This window comes from Charadrius vociferus, unplaced genomic scaffold (genome assembly GCF_000708025.1).
Source record: "Charadrius vociferus isolate BGI_N301 unplaced genomic scaffold, ASM70802v2 scaffold104, whole genome shotgun sequence".
Taxonomy (NCBI): domain Eukaryota; kingdom Metazoa; phylum Chordata; class Aves; order Charadriiformes; family Charadriidae; genus Charadrius; species Charadrius vociferus.
The window spans coordinates 673,854-695,402 of record NW_009648255.1 but is presented as its reverse complement, the minus strand read 5'-3'; the positions used below and the strand labels follow the sequence as shown (position 1 = coordinate 695,402).

Genomic DNA, 21,549 nt, shown 5'->3' with positions numbered 1-21,549 from the left:
TAAGGATCTAAGAAAAAGCATTTGATTAAGGTTGTTTTCTTCCAGTAAAGGAATGGTCTCCCTTTGAAGTTTAAGTATTTGTGACCATTATTTATACGGAATCACAAAAGATTATTAATGTTTTTATCCTCGTGCCTGTTTAAGGCTTAGAGAAGATCAAGCAATCTAGTGGGGGGAATAAAACAATTTGTAAAGAGCTGATACTCCACTATCAATTGTATGACTAAATCTTCCTGTTGTAGCAAAAGGAAAATAAGCCACTTCATTATGCATTTATTAAAAGTATTGTTTCAAACACCCTACTTAACTGTTCACCACAGGGAAGCAAACAGATCTCTTGCACTGGATGCAGGTTGCCAAGAGGATCTGGTGGGGTCTCTGGATGAGAACGGACCAGAACCTCAGGGAGCCCGGACCAGCCGCATGTCAGGGGAGAACCCACGCAGCAAAAGGGAAGCCCAAATGGCAGTAACACCAGGGGAAAAAACACCAAAGGAATGACCTTAACCAGGATGTGGACCTACTTCGTTGCCTGGACCTGAGCTGAGAGGCAATATGAGAAAGTAACAGCCCTACACGTATCAATTTTCACTGTCACAGTAATTCACAGAAACTAAAGACAGAACAAAGGAAATGCACACACTACACTGGGCACTGTATGTATTCATTTTAAAGACAATCTTAATGCACTATTGTAGGGCAGAGCATGGACCAGACAGGAGCAGAAGTCTAGAGCAGAATGAGCAGAGGTTGTGAGTAAGCATAAGGGATCCAAAGGAAGAGCTGTAGGCAATGGGCCAGTTTGGGACTAGCAATATTGTTTTTTAAAATATGAAAAACTCTTAATCTGCACCAGCTGGAGAAGATGAAGGGTTTTCCTAATGAAGGAAATTTTCAAACTTATAAAAACTTTTTATGATCAAGCTAGAGACTGAGAAAGCTCCCTCTCAGCACAAACATCTTCTATTGTTTTTCCTGGAAAGAACTGAAATCAGACTCAAGTTCATTATATTATTTCTCTGTAACAATTTTAGAAAAAAAAAAAAAAAAAAGATGTATTCACTGACAAAAAGGAACAAACACCTCCCTATTCCTCCTTTGTTGGACTGTTCCTTTTGGCATAGCATTGCACTGTAATTTTCCTGGTTTTACACCATCGTATACACATAAAACTGATGACACATAAAACATCTAAGGAAGGGTGCTCATGGTTATGTGCTTGTTTTACCTGATTAACTTGATTCTGCAGTGATGTTAGAAGCCCTTCCCGTTGCTCATCCTGTCCCTTAAGGCAAGTAAGTACCAATGAAAGGAAAGGTTGCTGACTCAAGAGAGACATGCTTTAAGAGAGGCAAACACAGAAGTCAATTAGTAAAGTAATTTTGATACTTCCCATCCTCACTCCCTTCCTTGTTTTGTCTGCATTTTTTTCCTGGAAGTGGCATTGCCCGCGTCTACGTCTGTTTCTGTTTTAGTGAATTAGAGCCCTGCCGACGAACCAAAGAACATGCACACAAGGCGGCAGAGCACCAGCCAGTACAGCCAGTGCAAACGCACGTATTATGCACGTCATTGCCGAGAACCCAGCTAGCTCAGGGCGCTGGATGACCGAGAGCCGCAGGGACACTGGAAGGCCTGACTCAGCCACCGAACGTGTTATTTGAAGGCTACTGTGATTAAGCAGGGATATAATTTTTGTGGAGATTAGGCAGCTAAACTTTCTAATCCATGTTAGTGGTCTGAAGTGAATCCCAGGTAAGTCTCCCCTGCAAGCACCCATTGGAACGTCAGCTGCCTGAATTCCACTAAAACTCTAACACGGGCTCAGCGTAAGTGAACTGAGACGCAGCCGGAGCTGGCTGTAGGATATGCCGTACCAAAGCAAGGGCTTTCAGTTTTTTGTAATTTTTTTTTTTTTTTTAGATTAATGTGTACCCATTACAGATGCAAAATTAGGACAAACTGAAAGAAATACATAAAGATGAATTTGTAAGTACAACATGCGAAACAGAAGAGGAGAAGTTGAAAATGTCAGCAAAGGGATTCGAGTAACAGCTCACGCAACCATTTTTGCTGGTTTAGGTATATAAGCTCCTTGAAAATTACATGCATCCATAAGCACAATATAGATACATACCCACACATACATGTATGTATTTATTACAAGTATTCATTTCAACAGTTATTTTCATTTGGCATTTAACTTGACTTCAACAATTTAGGTGGCAATTAGTATAAAGGAATGGCAGAATCCCAGGGTCCCATAAAAGGAGCAAAATAGAAAGTCTGCATTTTCAAAAGTCACGTTAAACAGCGATTTTTCCAATTTTAGGAACAACGTGCTAGGAACACATATTCATTTTCTTATTAATTTCCATAAGAAAAGTTTACAGTTTGCAAGACAGTTGTTATTGCAATGGCAAATTTCTCCTATAGAAAGCAGTTTGCAAACAGAAAAAAAGAACTTATATATGCTATGTAAGATTTCATACTTTCCCACAGTGTCATTGGTTTTCTCACTCACAGAGTAGTAAAGCTTGGCTTTGATCAAGAAGAGACTGAAAAGCTTCAAACAGCACACAAAGAAGTAATTTATTGCTACAACCTGAACAACTTTGCAAATGCTTTTACTTCTGTGCATAGGAACCACCATGGAGGAAGGGCTTGACAGTTTCTACAGGCATTTTATTTCAGCTTTGAAAGAGGGTCAGTTTAGATTTCCTACAGCAGAGCTCTCCCATAGGAAAAGAAACAGAAGACAGAGAGAGGTTCCATATTCCCTTCTACTGGTGCAAGTAGCAAGAGAGCCAGCGAATAATGGAGAAGTGCTGAAATGCTCAGAAATACCGACCAAGGAGATCCGGAACGCAAGATGTCTTTTTTACCTAACAGGTCAAGCAGGTATTACACATGAATTAGAAAGACAAGGAAGAGATGGATTAATAAAGCTAATACAAAGTGTACTTAACTGAAAAACTAAACATGGCAAACAGAACTTTTACAGGTCGATATAGCCCATAAGCAGCTTATTAAAGAAACAGCCCAGCTGAGCGAGGAGGGTCCAGCACAACAGAAAGCAATGGGCATACTGCAATTACGACAGAAAGAAAAAAATTACATCTTCTAACCTTAAAGGGAAAATAAGCTAGGTGAGAGAGGCTGGGAAATAGCAGTAGATTTAAAAGGCTCCACAGAATTTAATAATAACCATAAGTCAAAAAACCCTGTGTTTTTTTGATCCATGCAACACAGGCTTACAAGAGCACTACAAAGTGGCACAGCCCAGTTATTGGTCCCACGCTCAGGGACAGTATACTGCACAGCCAGCAGCAAAGGTGATCAAAAAGACAACGCACACTAGTACCACGCAAGAACAAGAAACCTACGGTGGGACCATATACAACAACCAAATACCACAAGCTTTTAGAAAGTGATTTGTTTTCTGAACAGCTGTGCTTTGGAAAAGCTTCACAAGAGGAAGATGGCTGGTATGTGAAGCTAAGAAACCTTGCTGTGCAGAGTAATCAATGCAATTTCTGTCACAAACTTTAAGAAAGTAGAAAGAAATTATAGGTACTGTGGAAGATTATTTTACTAAAGGAAAATCAATAACCACTAAGTCATTAAAATCCTCATGCACTTGGAAAGTTAGAGATGACCTTAATTCCCAACAGGAATTAAGTGATCATCTTATGACAATTATGGGATCTTAATGGCAAGAGAAGTGGCCTGCTGCCATAGAAGGGAAGAGACAACAAGCCTCTGACTATTCTTTTAAATCTCTAACACTTCCCATCACCGAGATGCAGAATAGCTACTGGAAGATGCGGTACAAAGCTCTCACATTTCTTCTTTTGAAACCAATGATATTTCTTCAAACTAAATGGAATCTGAACCCTGTTTGGAGTTGATAAACTTCTGCTCCACAAAAGTAAATCAATGGGGTTTTGTGAAGCCAAACTCCAGTTCTCACTGTACTCCTCCTTCAAAAATACCTGCCAGCTCTGCGTACAGGGATCTCCCGAGGTCGTACCTTTTTTGCTTCTGTCTATCTCTTTCCTTCTTAGAAGATGACCCCAAATGCTGGCCTTTCTCCAGCTCCTCTCCCGCAGCTTTCAAGACCCTACCTTGAACTGAGGTAGGCAGTTTCGCAATCAAGGGAGCCACCAGCCACACTCCTCGCCGCTCAGAGGAACTGCAAGTAGAACAAACTTACTTCAGCCAAAATATCCATGTAGTTTTGCAACCACTATAAGCTGTTACAAGACTGAACTGCTTTAACAAAGCAGTTGGCACAATGTATACGGAGTAACTACTGTGGACTGAGCAGTCACAAATTCTGTTTTCCAGAAAATTCAAGAATAGCAACTATATTTATTGTTACACAAAAGTAAATAGAAGTAACCCTCCGGTAACTCATTTCTGCACATTCCTGTTTCAAGTGCAAAAAAGTCTAGGCAATCTACACGTAATTAAGCATCATGTTGGCTAAAATAATTAAAAAGGTGCTACAAAAAATACCTTAGGAATGTCTTTTTACCATTCTGTCTTGTATTACTTGTGTCAGCATTTCCAACAGAGTTTGGATTGAAGAGGCCTATACCAGAGTTAGAAGAGTTATTGTTTAGATCAGCGGATTGCTGAAACACCTCTATTGTCGCCTTTGCAATATTATCCAACAAGCTGTTCATTTCAGCCACAGACCCAGAACCCTACAGTAAAACATAAGTAAACTAGCACATTCATGGTATGTTTGCTCATGGACTACGTTAAAATTTAACATACTTTTTTGCATTAAATATTTAGATAAGAAAGTTTGAAAACAAATACTCACAGGCTCCTTCATGCACTGTTTGATCATTAGTTGCAGCTCCAACCAGGACTGCCGGAGAGTCCACTGATCTAAGTTCTAGGTAAGAATTAACAATACAAATACAAATGTCAACACTTTACAGGTCTGAAGAAAAAAAAAGTCTCATAATTGAATACGTTACATGCAAAAGCCTCATCTTATAAGCAGATCATCACGCTCGCTGCTGCTTTTAATAGTCTAATGACATCCCAAAATATCAGACCTATTAAAGAATGTATATTAACTTCCAAATCTTTGCAGCTAATATCATTACTCAATACTTTTAACTGTGCAACTTTTCTGAATGAGAACCTTGCTCTCTGCAAATTCTGAGTTTAGTTAAATACAAACATGGAAAATGTAACTTGCTCCCTCATTATCAATTACATTGATCCATGGCATTGCCATCCAAGTGACATGTTTGTATTTAGCACAAGGCCATCTAGACATGATTAAAGTAAACACAGCAGCTGAAGTGATTATTTTGCAGGACGTTGATGACTATTTGTCCTGGTCCAGATATTGCTGACTTGATTCTTCACAGTTCTATTCAAAGAAAAACCATTTTGTAGTTTAAGAAATGAAGCACCCCTAATGCTGCCGAATTTGAAGAACGGGTCAGTTTAGGAGTGTCTGTGAAGGCATTTGAGCCTTCTCCATGGAGAGCCTTTCCCCCAGCGCTGTGACAGAGCCCTGCTGGGACAGTGGGCACCTCTGCCCCAGCCGCCCTAGAAGCAGCTCCCTCTTCAGGGGCTTCCTAATGCCTGACAGCGTGAGCAGCAACGGGGAGCGTGCTGCACACTTCTTTCCTCCACCACTGCGGAATCAGAAGTAACAAGACACCAGAAGTCACACTACAAAACGTTTGTACGGAGACTGGGGATCGTGAGCACGTACAGTCTTTAAAGAAGAATCTAATGCCTGACTGCACCAGGAACGGCAAGTCAATGTCACTTGGTGGTGCTGCCGAATGACAGACCAAGAGTCAGTGGTGGTCCTTCCACCTTCTCCCTGCTGCATTACCTGAAGTATGCGTTTGATGTGCTGCCTCTGAGGGTTGTCACCCTCGGTGCATTCTTTAACGCCATGAGGATAACAGATAAGTTGAAGGAGTTTCTGTGCTTGTTTGTTTGAAAGAACAGGATCCAAAATAAGATCTTTGTCTGTGCATAGCCTCTCGGGTTCTTTTAAACAGTGCTCTCCAACCCATTCCTGTAAGTTATCAGATAACAGACTCACTAGATAGTCTCAAGGCAATAAGATTAACTTTCGGTAAGCTAAACAGAACAGTGATTTTTCCATGTGCAGAACTTGAAGTGAACTATGGTTCATGCAACACGTGAGATTAGCAATGTCTCCTGTCATTCAGTATCACCTGAAAGTATAAGACCGTCAACATGTTTTTCAAAATCCGTTTCTTCTATACTTTGAAAGCAACTTTGCAATAAAACAAATGCTACTGTCAAAGCACTTTGAGCAGACAGCTGACGGAGTGGTCCCACCATCTTCTCAAAGTGCTCCAGATTCAGGCGGGAAAAATACCTCAATTCTGACAAAATACAGGCAGATGCTAATAACTAAATACAGCAATTTCTTGCCCCCAATAACATACTACTCTATGTATGAATTGTCCAAATCAGGAAACCCAAACAGAACTCAAATATTGAAATACTTGAGCTTTCATTTCACACCAAAATACATTTTACACTTTTCAAATAAAATAACATTGCTTCTCCAAATGAAGACAGAAGAGTAGTTTTACAGATTACCTGCTGGCAAATTGTTCTTAGCACATATCTAGCATACTCGCTCAAACTAGCGGTTTCTATGGAAACAGCTTTTCCACATGACTTCAAAGTGTGAGAGGAACCCCAGATCTCATCCTCATTGAGTTCATCCAGTAAGCCTCTCATATGGAAGTCTTCACTCTTCGAGGAGTCGACATTGTTGCTGCCAATTTCGGCGTCACCTGTGCAGCAGAAGCACAGAAGCACAGGGTGAACTTCCATCCAAGCCCCAGTGCCCCCCGCACGCTCACGCTGACCGGGGGGATGTCGTCGGAGGCACAGGCCAGCTGAGCAGGAAAGCAGGACCGGGGCAGCTGCACTCAGAACGGGCAGCACTAACTGACTCTAAAAATCACCGTCTTCATAGTATTGTCCACTTGCTTCATTTTGCATAGCATCTTTTTAACGGGTATTTCAGACACAGGAAAAGGTTTATTTAAACAGAAATAAAGTCACTACGTGCTCGGCAGGAAAAGGTCTGTGAATGTATGGAATTGCTTTGGGAGATAAGGAAGAGTTGGGTTACTCGCTCTTCTCAGATGTCCCTTTTCCAAGTCTTCTCTCTTACTTTGATTTATTAACATTCCATAGGTAAGTTTTGACCAGTGGTTCCATAGCCCACCTTATTATGAACCTCTTGACAAGAGAGACTGATCTTCCTGGGAATGTAAAAGGGCAGAGCACGCCGAGGGAGCCTGGCAAACACCAATGAACACCTCCTCTCCACAAGGCTCCGGCACCGCTCTACAACCACCATCTACCTGAAACCAACAGGGGTGGCCAGAGAAGCAAGGAAAAGTACTTCGGACACCATGCAAAAAACCATCATACCTGTAGCAGTTCACGTTTGAGGTGTTTGCAGACCTGAAACCTTGGACAAGGAAGAAGATGCAACTAGAGTGTGTAGTAGTGGGGAAAACAGCCCAAATCGCTGCACATAACAGTACCCGAGACCCGCGAGGCCAGCCAGGAGCGTGCATGATGACAGCCCACATGACACAGCCTGATGTTTAAGTCAGCAGAAACTCCTGTGGATCTTAACTGATGCACCACATATGATAGTCATCCCTTCGAAGAACCCTCAGTGTACTATCAAGATCCACAACTAACACAACGTGACAAGGCTAAACTGTTTCCTTCAGCCACGTGGAATATCTGCGCATTCACACACACGCACGTTCACACCATGGCCTCTGGTTACAATACGCTAGGATTTTCTGCTAAAATCTACCACTACCAGCAAAATATTTCAAACTGCTGCACCAAGGAGACCAACAGCCCTTCAGCAGCCGTGGCCGCAGCCCCAGACCACCACACATTTACACAGAGCGCTCGAAGTGCCACGGTGCGCTGGGTCCTCCCGCACACTCAGTTCTCCCGTCACTGTTTCTGTGCTCCCTGGTACTGCGTTACCCTGGACGAAACAAAAATGAGGGTTGAGTAGAGTTACTGCTAAGAAAAACAGCCAACGCCTGTGCCCCCACCCTGGTTTGCGCTGCTTTAGGGTTACTCCTAAGCAAACAGCATACAACCCTTTTTTTAACAAGACTGAACTTGTATTTAACAGCTTGTCAAAACCAGAGCCCTGACTGGCTGTGACAGACCAGCCCGGACCCAGACGGCACCTCCCGGCAGGCGGCAGCGGTGGTGACCCCCTCTGCACGCCCCGCTGCGGCAACTCCCGACAGAGAGGGGAGAGACTGAACGAACAGTGTTGTCACTCGTGTGACAGAATAGACGTGATTTTTAAGTAGCAACAGCAAAGCAGTAGAACGTACCCCGAGAGGTGAAAGCAGCTATAATCCCTCGGTTCCCCCAAACCCAGGCAGATCTGACAACCCCCGTGCCACAGGCCCAGCGGCTGGTAGAGCAGACACGTCAAGCCCTGCAGAACCCAAAGCCCAGCACGAGCTCACTGCAAAGAGTGTGGGAAACAAGCCCATGGACATCTGTGCCCAACACACGTGAACAGACAGCAGCAGCAAACAGCCCATCCGCACCCTCCCTGCACTCAACCATCTTATGAGCTTGTGAGCGCAACCACGTCAGGCCCAATCCACACCCATGAAGGACAAGAGGGAAGAACCTGGCAGGCAAATAATATGACAGAGAGACCGCTACCAAGCCGCAGGTGAAGCTAAAGCCATCCCAGAACACTTTGATAAAACTTGTTAAGACATTTAATACATCCTCGAGCAGCTGACTGCAGCACCATCGTTCACTGTGGATAGAGACTATTTTTTCTAGCATAGACTTGTATTCATGAAGCTTCCTCAGCATAGAACTGCAACAGCTATCATTTATCTGATGCTTTTCCTCAGAAAATCAACTACAGTTTTTAAACAACTAATGCAGGGTGCCAGCAAGAGACACTTCCAAATATAATGTTTGGGTATAGGAGGGGATGTGCTGCAGCGAAGGCACAAATTAACTGTGTGTCTGAATCTTTCTTCTCACCACTCTGCACCAGACCCTGTCCAAACCGCATCTCTGCATAGAAGCAAAACAAGTGTTCACACTACACACCATTAATGAAGAAAAATAGCAAATCTCAGCACTCTGAATAGCAACAAAACACAGAAAATGGCCATAAATGGATTTCAAACTCGCAAATCCATCAGTCAATCCCCAATAGCTTTGCCATTAACATCTTTCCCAATATAGTCACATCATTAAGCACCATGGGGGTTTTGAGACAGTTCTGAGACACTGGTCAACAGGGAATATAATAATGGCGCTCCAGCTGGAGGTATACCTCTGTGGGTTTGTCCACATTTGGAAGATCTTGCTTGTTTAACTCGACATTTACTGAGCTCCAAAAATACACATCACCATAGGTCACAACTGAACTTAAGCCAAACCGAAGCTTGGGGGCAGTTATTTGTTTGGAAAAATGACCCATTTGTTGTTCGTGGAGAGCTGCTAAGCAGTGATCTTTCACACCTTCCACAATGACAAGACACACGTGATTTATGTTAAAATGCAGAAAAAGGTGGGAAAAATGATTTGAGGACGTACTTCCTCCCTATATTATTAGAGAGGGACTCGCCTGAGCTGGAAATGTACTGGGACTTGGTGGCAGGGTAAGGGTCAAAATGTGAAAAAGTCACATCTGCTTAAAGCCTCATCAGCTGGGGCTGACTCACCAGAGAAAAATCCCATCTCTTGACCTGTGGGGGAAACGGACTCACATGCTACAGAAGCACGGACAACATCCACATTTTTCTCCTGTCATCAGGGTTTTCCTTTCCCAGGAGCATTCCCAGAGAAGCGAACTAGCATGATCTGCTTTTTACCCGAACACTAGAACAAAAACATTACACGTAGCTCTGCGTAAGCTTACCAAGCATCAAAATTGCTTTTAAGACTGCAAACACAGCTCCCACTTCTATACTGTTGTGAGCAGCAGCCAAGAGGTGACGATCGCAAGAAGAACGAATTCCAGGAAATAATTTCCCTATGGAAAGAAGAGTAAATCTGGTAGAAAACGGTGGTTATTTACCAACTAATATTTCCTTTGTACAAAACACTTTTCATCTAGAATAGCTATAGAAGTTCAGTAACTGAATGAAGAACCGAATTTTCTGAAATTGAAACTGAAGACCAACAGGTAAGTCATTAAAATCAACTGGGATACACGGTTATGATGTATTAATATCAAAAAAAGCTATGATCATTTAAACAGAAAAAGGAGCCTGTCATTTCACTGTGTCCATGTAAACAGTGAATTTAACCTCAATGAGACACTGAAGCGTATTTTGGTTTTGACTTCACAGATCTAGGAAATCACTTCCCTCACCTAGTCTTCCCAACAAATGAGGCCAAATTAATTAATATAAATGCCTGTTGCACAGTTAAGCCTAATTCTGCAGCTCAGAAGCAGACTGCAAAGGGAGTCAGTGTGCCTCCTCTAACCTGGAGGCGAAGATAAACGACGGAAAAGCAGGGAGGGAGGGAGAAAGGAAGGATGAACCATCTCCTTTCTGAGGTGGTTAACTGAGCTATATATAAGAAAAGACTACAACGTGGTCACCTTTTGTTTGATTCGTACTACTTCCTAGAGTTCGGACATGATTTTTCCCATCCATTCAAACCCACTTTTATTTCTAGGGTAGCCTGGGACCTGTAACATATTTCTGCTACTCAGACGTTATTCTTCACAGCTCTTAACTTGTTTTGCTCAAATATGCAACAAAAGCTAATTCATTTCTGGTTAAAAAAGAAATTAATATTATGTTTAGATGGAATAATTTTATACCACTTAAGAGCTGAAACATTTTTTTCTTTCAATTTCATTTTCCCATATAAATAGCCTTGTCATCAAATTTGCTGAAATACTTATAAGTCAAAACATGGGTTATTTCCAGGCTTGTTTCCTCTTAGTTGATAGGTGCTTGTACCTTGCCCTTTTCCTTCCTCTTTTGGTCTGTGGCGAACACACATAGGTCAGACCACAGAATATTCAAATTAAAATGAAAGAGAACTATATTAATATATTCTGAGAACTAATTTCCTCACGTTTCTTCTGTTGGGCTAGATGCTCTATTATATCCTATTGAAAAACACATTTAATTTCAATTTACACGAAGGCTACCAAACTGAATGATGTGTATCCCTGTGAGTTTCTATATCACTGTGAGATGACCCACTGCAGGCGCTGTCACTGCCCCGACAGTACTTAGCAGGAAGGAAGGTGGGACTGTGGTAAGTGCTACCATGGTCAACAGCAGCACTGGCACAAAACCAGTATTGACAGGTCCCAGGCTCACAGGATTGTTTCAATGAAGTTCCAAACTGAAATGAGAACTATCAGGGCAGAACAGTTCTTCTAAATGTATTCCTCTTTGCTGAAGTGTACACAGATGCTGTGTTAAAACTTAATTTTATTTTGTAAGATGTAGTATTAATATGATTGAGCTTTATGTCAACGTTATGCCACACCTGGGTGGCCAGGTGTTGATAATGAATAAGTTTCAGCAAACTTCTATGGGCTTACATGCATATAAAACCCTTCCCAAACAAGTAAAGCCCCCGGCACCCCGGGCTGCATCCCCAGCACGTGGCCAGCAGGGCGAGGGGGGATTGTGCCCCTCTGCTGCGCTCTGCTCTGGGGAGACCCCCCTGCAGTGCTGCCTCCAGCTCGGGGGGTCCCACCAGCAGAAGGACACGGAGCTGTTGGAGAAGGGCCAGAGGAGGCCCCGGAGATGCTGGGAGGGCTGGAGCCCCTCTGCTGGGAGGACAGGCTGGGAGAGTTGGGGGGGTTCAGCCTGGAGAAGAGAAGGTGAAAAAGGGGAGAGCTCAGCGCCCCTTCCAGTGCCTAAAGGGGCTCCAGGAGAGCTGGGGGGGGACTCTGGGTCAGGGAGGGGAGTGATGGGATGAGGGGGAAGGGATGAGGTACTGGGAAGAAATCTTTCCCTGTGGGGGCGGTGCTCCCCTGGGCCAGGCTGCCCCGGGAAGCTGTGGCTGCCCCATCCCTGGAGGTGTTCAAGGCCAGGTTGGACGGGGCTTGGAGCAACCTGGGCTGGGGGGAGGCGGCCCTGCCCAGGGCGGGGGGGGGACTGGGGGGGGCTTTAAGGTCCCTTCCAACTCTAACCATTCTATGATTCTAACTAAGACTAGTATGTATCAACTTTTTGTAAGCGAAACATCTGTAATTTTAAACCCGCTATCGTTTCTACTTACACTATGGATATTTTCACACATGAAATCTGAAGCCATCAAAAACCATCTAGGTTCACTGTCTGAAATGAAAGGACCACACAGCAGGCAACCTACCTGTTCCCTGGGGAAAGAGGCAGACCTGGGGTGTCCTGAACAGGTGCAGGAGTAGTCGACAGGTCATCCTTGCCCCAGGCTCTGCATCCGGATCTCCACAGGCTACGGAAGATGGGATGTGGAGATAAGGCATCTGCCCACGACCTCACAAGTTACAGTGACAGACTTGGATATGGTCTACTTCACAGCCCCATTTTAAATGGGAATACAATAATTTCATGAACAGGAATCAGCATTTATTGCCTTGAGTCATTAAAAACCAGGAAAGAATAGCATGATACTTGATAAGTAAGAGATGTAATTAATGGCAGAAAAGTATACACGGTTAAAATGGCTTTTGACAGTCAAAGCAGAAATAAGGAACACAAATCCAAGCAGAAAGTGAAAAGAAATGTGTGGTCATCAAAGAGGACCATAGCTACAGCACTCCAGGGCTGGAGGCGAAGACGATGAGGTCAAAGAGAAAATGCCAACGTCAGGCAGACTGATGCCCAAAGGAAAGGCACAACCTGAGGAGCTCTGGCAGACATTTGAGCATAGAGGTACAGCAGAAGAGAGCTGTGAGGAGAAAGTGAGGCTGCATGACATAAGGGGACAGTGCGCTGTCAGCAACTCTGATACCACTTGTCAAGTGTGGGTTCTCTGATCTAACCTGGTGCCGCTCCTTTTGGGAACTGCAGGGACACACTTGCTGCAATCCACAACAGGTGTCATTCCATACAAAAACACTGTTCAGACACAGTACTTATTTAATCCATGGAAGCTTCTTAAGAAGTCTCAAATTTTTCATTTTAAGTTTTCCTCTTGGTATTTTCTTACCGGCTGCAAGAAGAGAAGGCAGTGCAACATGCTGAACTACATCTTCCAGAGAAAAGCACTGCCGGGCAATCAATATAGCAATGAAAGTGGCCAGGGAATCGTGAAACGACAGGTCACTCACCTTGAAGGAAAAACATTGCAAGGCGTCACATAACAGGGCACACACCACTGCCACGATTATTAAGGAATTTACTATAAGAATAAATGGTAAAATGTTTATACATAAGCATTTGTCGCTACATTTTAATGCATTTCACAAACATTGTATGGCAAACAGTGATAGCTCTTAACTTTATTTTAACAAACACCTATAATAAAAACCATTAGTCTTATAAAAACTTGAGAAAATTTTATCATTCTATAAAAAGCTGGTAACATCAGTACTTATTCCTTGGCTTCAGGACAAGAATATGTCCCCAAAGTACACAGCTTCAATCTGTTCCTAAGGGCACATGTAATCAAAAGATAGATAAATATATTGAACCAGATATTGGAGAAGATTAGTCACCATAATACTGCTGACTTTAACAGGACTGTGGTAACTTACACCAGGTGAGTAAGGAACAGCAAAGCGTACCACCCCTTCTACAATCTAAGAGCCAAGACCAAAACAGGGTCTTTAAACCAGAGATAGTTATTTGCACATCCATCAATATTTTAGGAAAAGTGTATGGACATGGCTGCTCCTTTCAAAGAGTACCTCTGACATTCTGTATCATTCCATAATAAAGAAAAAAAAGTCTACAAAGAGAAAACTCTAAGCACCACCTAAATTCTACATTAACCTTGAAGATGTAGGAAAGAATAAAAATCAATTAGGAATGTCATGAAAAGCCCTGAAAACTCAAGTGGATACAGGACTAAATTTGTACTCAGTATTCTGTATTGAACAGAAACCTCACTACAGCTCTAAGCGCACCCTAGGTAAGTGGGATTAACAGGCACTTCAGAAGTATTGAACTTACATCCACACTGCAGAGCAGATCATTGAAACCCCAGACATGATTTGAAGAGCAGCAAAGAGCTTTTACGACCCCCAGCCACTCTGAGCTAAGCACCGTGCAGCACGCTGTCAGCTCTGCGCAAAGGTTTGCTATGTCATTAATCCTAGGAAAGAAGAGAAAAACTAATACAGAAGCAAGCTATTTTGTAAACAATATTTAGGTCAAAGCAGATCAGTACTTGGCAGAAAAACTGGTGTTTCTGTACTTAAGGTGGGGGTTTATGTCCAAATGTGATTCTGCTACTGTACATATAAGCTAGTGTTACTCAGTTGTGGACAACTGGAGTATCTGGAAAAAACACAACCCGTGACCTGCATCCATCCAACCTACAGCACCATAGAGCCTTTACTTTGTGTAAACCCTACTTGTACGCCCTCTGCTCCTGCCAGCTTCCCTCCCTGTGCTGAGCTGCCCAGGAGGATGCCCAGGGATGGAGCAGCCGAACCCCCGCTGCTGCAGCCCACCGTGACAGATGAGCTGTCCCTCTCCACAGGGACGCACTCTGGCCTTTCCGCAGTGCTGCCACGCAAACACCAGCTCCAGCCTCTCTCCTGCAAAAACATCACGGGGAAGTGGTGTGTGTGGTGCACATCTCCCCAGCCCCCGGGTCACCAGTGACATCTCACTGCAGGAGCCCTCCCTCCCTGTGCCAGAGCAGCACTGCGGCTTAGGAGGGAGGAGAGTCACCAAAATCAATTGGCTTTAATGAATTTTACTTCATAGATTGCACACTGTGTAACGTGTGATCCAGTGTATGATTCAGAGTTATGTAACATTTTAAAAAACAGAGCAGAGTTGACTCATGCCAGTGCAAGTTATTTTTTCTCTGTTCCACAGTGAAACTCGTTTGACCACATTTAGATGTTCCCTTTTCTTGCTCTTACAAAACTGCTTCCTCTCAGCTGCTCTGCTCTGCCAAGGATGCCCCACATTTCATAGAATCATGGAACGGTTTGGGTTGGAAGGGACTTTAAAGACCACCCAGTCCCTCCCCTGCCCTGGGCAGGGCCACCTCCCCCCAGCCCAGGTTGCTCCAAGCCCCGTCCAACCTGGCCTTGAACCCCTCCAGGGATGGGGCAGCCACAGCTTCTCGGGGCAACCTGCCCCAGGGGATCACCACCCCCACAGGAATGAATTTCTTCCCAATATCTCACCTCAATCTCCCCTCTTCCAGTGTCAAACCGTCCCCCCTCGTCCCACGGCTCCCCTCCCTGACCCAGAGTCCCTCCCCAGCTCTCCTGGAGCCCCTTTAGGCACTGGAAGGGGCTCTGAGGTCTCCCCTTTTTCGCCTTCTCTTCTCCAGGCTGAACCCCCCCACCTCTCCCAGCCTGTCCTCCCAGCAGAGGGGCTCCAGCCCTCTGACCATTATTGTGGCCTCCTCTGGACCTGCTCTGGACATTTCAGAGGTGGCTTCACAGTGGGAACAGGGAGAAGGATACAGGAACTGCACACGCTTTGGGCAGGGGTCAATCAGAAAAGGAATGAAAAAACCCACCACCATTTCCTTGAGTTTCGTGATCTGTCAGCGACCTTAAAAAAGACTGTCAGCTACAACTGCACCTAGGCCTAACTATCAAGACTAAGAATTTCTTACTGTAAACTGGAACAGAATCAGAAGAGAACACCAAGTTCTGGTGGTTTTGACTGTGTAAGAGGAATTTGATTGTGTGCCGGGGCAGAGGTCAAGGCTAGAACCAAAAATCAGTGTCCCTTTCAGCCTGCATCACAAACTTTGCAGAATGGAAAACCAGGGTAAAACAGCTTCAACGCTGCAATGCCACATTTGCACATTATGTATTTACACACTGGAAGAAGGAATCAACTGAGAGAAGAACATCTGAATTATGAAAGAAAACACACTGTCAGTATAAAACCCTGACACTGCTGTTAAATCATTTTACTGCAAGGGTTCTTCACTGTACTTCTTGTCAGTACCTTGAGATCATCTAAAAAGATCTAACAGACATAAGACCCCAGAAGTGTCATGCTGGACCAGACCAAAGCTCCACCGACTGTGACAGGAGCCAGCACCTGCCAGTGTGAGAAGACAACCACAGTAAGACAGTGCTGGACAACCTGTTCAAGTGCAGATCTCACCCTTAACTCCACTCATTGGAGATCGACTTGAACTGCACACCGTGAATTCAAGCTACTCTTAAAATACAATTGACAGATGTTATAAGTCTAGTAGCTTCTATCCTATAGAACTGGGGTTTTTTTAATATTTTTTGAAAATCTACAAATTACCTATGAAGATAAAATCCATAATAAATAAATTACACATTTAATAAATTAAACACTGATTGTATCAGAAGAAGGAAATGACCTAATGCAGAACCTTCCCTCATTTACAGGCTTCTAATGAGCAAAGATTGTGCTGAGCTGTTCTGTCTGAAATGGCACAACTGCTGATACAAAAAGCTTCCTGACTGTCTTACACTGAGTACTTTCTACTTGTTACTCCCTTCTGTTAAATTACACACGCTGATTTAATGAAATAACTCAGAGGAAACTTAACATTGCTAATTCTTAGCAACCTGAAAGAGTAATGAAGGAAAACAATTGCAAAAGAAAAAAAAAAAAACAACAAAAAAACCCAACAAAACACAAACTGAAAAAGGTGAAAGGAAACCTCACATATACCATGTAAAAATCCATCCGGGTCTGACTCCCGCACGGCTTGCCTTACCTCCCCGCATCCTGGTGCCCCATGCACACGTTCATGAGCGCGTTGCAGACAAAGCTGTAGCGGTTGGCTGCGTTATCGCTCAGGATCTTGCCCAGCATTGAGTAGTTAATGCTGTGAGCAGAAGGATTCTCGATAAAATCTAGCATGAACTCTGGGTCCCACAATAAATTGGAATTTGAAGGCTGGACGTTGCTGTATATCGTTTGCTTCACCTTAGAACAGGCACTACTGAGGACCAAAAAAAGAGAGAATTGCCAAAAAGCGTAATTGCAGGAATGTTTCATACCATGTGGGATTACAACATCCTGGTTTGGTTACCATTCTGTACACCTTTTCAAACTCATTTTTGATAAGAAGCATCTACCAGAAAATAAGGCTGATACATCAATTTCATTCAAGTTTTCCTGCTCAAGTTCCCAAATCACTCCTGTGACATTTCTATGACTGCAACTGTGAGCAGCCGGAGAAGGGCCACACAGTCGTTCCTGACGAGCAATAACTTCCTGGAGCATCAGGTGCCTCTGCAGCGAGCTCTGACAGTGCTTCATAACGCTGCTCCCTCTCTTTGTGAGTTACAGCACAGTGAACTGCAGTGGTGGTAAGAAGAATTAATTACGGAAAAATGGGAAAACTTACCTAAATTAAAAACTCTGCATTTGGTAATAATGTGACATAAAAGACAACTTTTTGAAAGATGAAATCAGTAGACAGAGAAAAGATACTTAAAGGTCATATTTTGACATTAACAATTATGACAAAAGGTCAAGAAGTTTTCCAGGCTAGGAATAGTTGTATGTTAATTAGCTTTCTTCAGGGAAAAAAAAAAAAAGGTGTTAGTGAAGAATGCAAATTTCACACACGAAATGTTCTAAGGAGCATTTGTCTCAAGCATTGGGTTTTATACCACAGCTGGAAACAACACCCACGTGGACAAACTTCACTAATTATCCCAACTGGGAAGACTTCCTCATTACTGAAAAAAAAATAATCTATTAATTGAAATTAACTTCAAATACATGAAACCTTTGGAATGTTTTAGAACTCCACCGGCCCCAGGATGAAAGGAGAGCAGAAGCGCTGTGCCACGCGGAAGGCATCCGTGCCCTGAGGAAGGAGAGCGGTGTGCACAGCAGCGCCTGGACACGGGGCACGGAGGGCAGCCCTGGGGACACCCTGTCACTGCGCGGCCCCTGCACAGCGCTGCTCCTCATCGGGGTGCTCCAGTGCCACAGGGAGAGGCCAGCAGCAGGATAATTAATCTACAAGAGGGGCAATGCCCGAGGTTAACCCTTTGCTCTAACAGCCAGTGTAACAGCAAAGAAAGAAAACCAACCAGTGGAAAATGAACACGCCATACCTCAAATGAATCTTGCCCACCAGCGTGCCGGGCACACACACCTCCCCGACACGCTGCCATCACAGCCTTCACCTACACGGACCCTCTGGGTCACAGAATGGAAAGTCCAAAACCCAACCGACACAATACCGAGTGCATGAGCAGAGCAGCCTCGGCCACCGCACTTGCACAAGAAGCAATGCTGGGGGAGTGGTCAGAAGATAAGATTTTCAAAAAAAAAAAAAAAAGTGAAGGAATGATTTAAAAAAAGGAAGTTCAGTGAGTGCAACTAAACATACCAAGCATACTAAACCAAAACATGCAGCTCAGTTAGTAAAACCCGGTATGAGAAATACTGCAGATGATACCAGCAGTCACTTGCGCAGCACCGCAATATACGGAAGGTAAGTCTCTAAATTTGAACACTGATGAACTGTACTTTATTGTCATTTCAAACTGACTTAGAGAGAGAGAGGTAGCTGGACTTTCAGTGTGCTAAAAAGGAGCTAAAAAAGCGGCCGTGTACAGACAACTGGGTTTGGTTTTGTTTCAATTGTAGCAAAGAAACCAAGAAGAAAATGAGTCGAGCCCTTAAACACAGCTGTCTAAAAACGTACACATAAATTTTATTACCAGTTTTCAGAGAATTTCTAACTCCGCTTGTCTGAAAAAAGGGGCTTCAAATCAAGTGCTGTATATCACATATTTAATATATGATTTAGACTTTAAAATCTCTGAATTACTAGATAAAGTTTTGATTTGCTATTGTAGGTTAATATTAATTAAAATGTTAAAGTTTTTATTGCGTTACTGAAATTCAGGTTTTAAGCAGAAAAATGAACATACAGCTAAGACACTTCCGTAGTTCTTCTGTATTTCGTATCTCTTTCCTAGTGTTTCTCATATTAAATGCTACTGTTCCCATGTGTTTGTAAACCTATTAAAATATTAAGATAATTACTGAGAACTCTTTTCCTGCTCTGTATGAAATGAAAACCACAAATCTGAAATATGCAAACCAAAACCAGGTATATAAACTAGGAGGGGAAACAGCAACTGAAGTGGTTTGTAAGTCTCACAAGATACGTATCTGCATATGAAAGGTTTCCACTCCCCCTTTAAAAAGAGCCAAAAATACAGCATATGGGTACCTAAAATATTTTTTTAATTTAAAAATCAAGGAACTGAACATTTGAGCATAAAACTTCACAAACTCAAACATGTTTGTGCCTCCCCCCACATCAAAGGAAATATTTAATAGAATATTACAGCCGCGTCAGCTACGATTTTGTTATTTTTCCATCCAACGTTGTATGTATCACAGCCAATTGGCTGACGTATTATAGAAACCGAATCAGTCATATCCCAATCTGCGAAAGCAACAGAGTGTGGGGAGGGGCCCAATGCTGCGTGGCGCTGAGGCAGCCGACCCGACACCGATGGTCCCCGCTTCCCTCGCCCCACGCCTGCTCGCGAGCACTGCTTGCTGCAGTGACCGGCTCAGCTAACCCCGGCGCTGCAAGGAGGGCTCAGCCTCTGCTCCTCCACCGCAGGTACCCGCACAGCGCGAGGACTTCACCGGCTCAGGACCGCACGCTGTGCTGCCACGGGCAAGAGAATTGCATCAGTAAAGGTAGAGCAGCAAAGGCAACAGCGTATTTTCCATGGAAAGCAGACTGAACCGAAACCACAGCAGCTTGCATCAGTCTACAGCCTAGGCAGTGGTGAGACAAATCCCAGTGCCACCCACCTGAAGAGGTCTCCAAACTTGCTTCTCAGGTGACTGCAGGACACGTACAGATCATAGAGGTAAGCTAAAATACACCTTTCTGGGGAAGAACACTCCGAGGGATTAACGACGTGCTTTACCACCCCGCACAACCTGCGAAAATAAAACCATTCTGAGGTCATTCCAACACACCTTAGAAATGCATCTCGTCATTACATACCATATAAGCCCCACCACTAGCTGGGCAGCGCGATCACAGACCCTGCGCCTACGGGCTGACGGGGCTCCTGCGAAGTTTGGGGTCCCCTGTGCACCTGCCTGGGCCCCAGGGAGGAGAGGACACAGAGACACTTGGGGAGCCCTGGGCAGAATGGGGCGAGCAGGTAGGAAATGAAGACACACAACTGCCCCCTTTTCCGAGGTTACAAAGTGCGCAGGTGCCACCAGCCCCCGGCAGCGGGGAGCAGGCTGCAGAGCAGAGCCATCCGCTCCACGCACCTGAGCTCACTCACAGCCCTCCTACAGCAGCGCCACCACTGGTCTCACTACATGAACCTAAACACATTTTTTTTTTGCTTAAAAGAGAACACCAAAAACACTTTTTGGACAATTGTAGCTGCCACAAACCCTTCAAAGACTTGTGCGGTTTGCTCTGAGTTGAGGATGAGGCAGGCGTGGTAACGCCGCAGAACGGCGACGATGCAGACGCACAGCCCCGTTGTGTAGCTTCCTGCCAGGCTGGATGATTTCAGCAGCAGCTCTGCCTCCACAACGCTCAGCTCGTTCAGCAGCTGAAAACGCAGACGCAAAAATAATGAACTGAAAATGATTTCCAAATAAACATGTAAAGTAGCCGGGGAAAAAAAAAAACTTAAGAAAAAACTACATGGCAAATGAAAATGCAATTCCTTACTCACTACAGAACAAGGGGAAGAGGCAGCAAAATAAATGAAGTACAAAAGATGTCCCTCAGAACTGCTCTTGAGAAATACGTGGCATTTCTGGCACCCAGATGCTCTAGTGTGTAATATGACGGTTCAGCCTGAAACAGTGAAGCCCATCCTAACACATTTTTGTGCTGAAATAACCCAGAATTTAATTAATTTTGAAAGATTAAAAATAAAATACATGTACTGATTCTCCGTAATTGTCAAATTAAGACAGAAGGGGAAGTGTCTGGCACGCTGTTTCAGAGGTCAGGAAACTGAAACAGATAACAGTGCATGGCAGCAGATCAGGAGAATTTGCAACACAGCTCTTGAGGTTTTTTTCCCTGTTTTTACAGAAGACGTGTCACAGCTTTATCCTGACATAACCCCCCAGAAAATGAACTGTTTACCTGTATTGCAAAGTCTATAAGTCCATTGATGTTGAGTGCTGGCTCCATGAGATCAAAGATGAGCTGTATATGGTGAGCCAAGGGAAGGTGATACGATGTTCCTGAGGCAAAACTAGTTATCTGTTCGAGAACGTTACTGGAGATCTGTGAAAACACATGTTGAAAAGTCATATAGTGACTCAGGGCTTCTCAGGCCAAAAATCCTATTTTATAAGTGGT

The 21,549-nt window shown here is 43.8% G+C and overlaps 1 protein-coding gene across 1 annotated transcript in view; it reads right to left on the bottom strand.

Annotated features, from left to right (window-relative positions):
- Nucleotides 1-21,549, bottom strand: part of MED12L (mediator complex subunit 12-like) — a 138,738-nt gene that overhangs the window by 22,855 nt on the left and 94,334 nt on the right. The window contains 15 exon segments of the mRNA XM_009884389.1: nt 1-7; nt 1,229-1,340; nt 4,034-4,195; nt 4,522-4,712; nt 4,835-4,909; nt 5,876-6,064; nt 6,622-6,821; nt 9,983-10,096; nt 12,415-12,516; nt 13,234-13,354; nt 14,199-14,340; nt 16,927-17,154; nt 20,013-20,144; nt 20,619-20,782; nt 21,331-21,474. The exon segment at nt 1-7 is cut by the window's left edge and continues 83 nt beyond it. Of these exon segments, the coding sequence (XP_009882691.1) occupies nt 1-7; nt 1,229-1,340; nt 4,034-4,195; nt 4,522-4,712; nt 4,835-4,909; nt 5,876-6,064; nt 6,622-6,821; nt 9,983-10,096; nt 12,415-12,516; nt 13,234-13,354; nt 14,199-14,340; nt 16,927-17,154; nt 20,013-20,144; nt 20,619-20,782; nt 21,331-21,474 (2,083 nt within the window).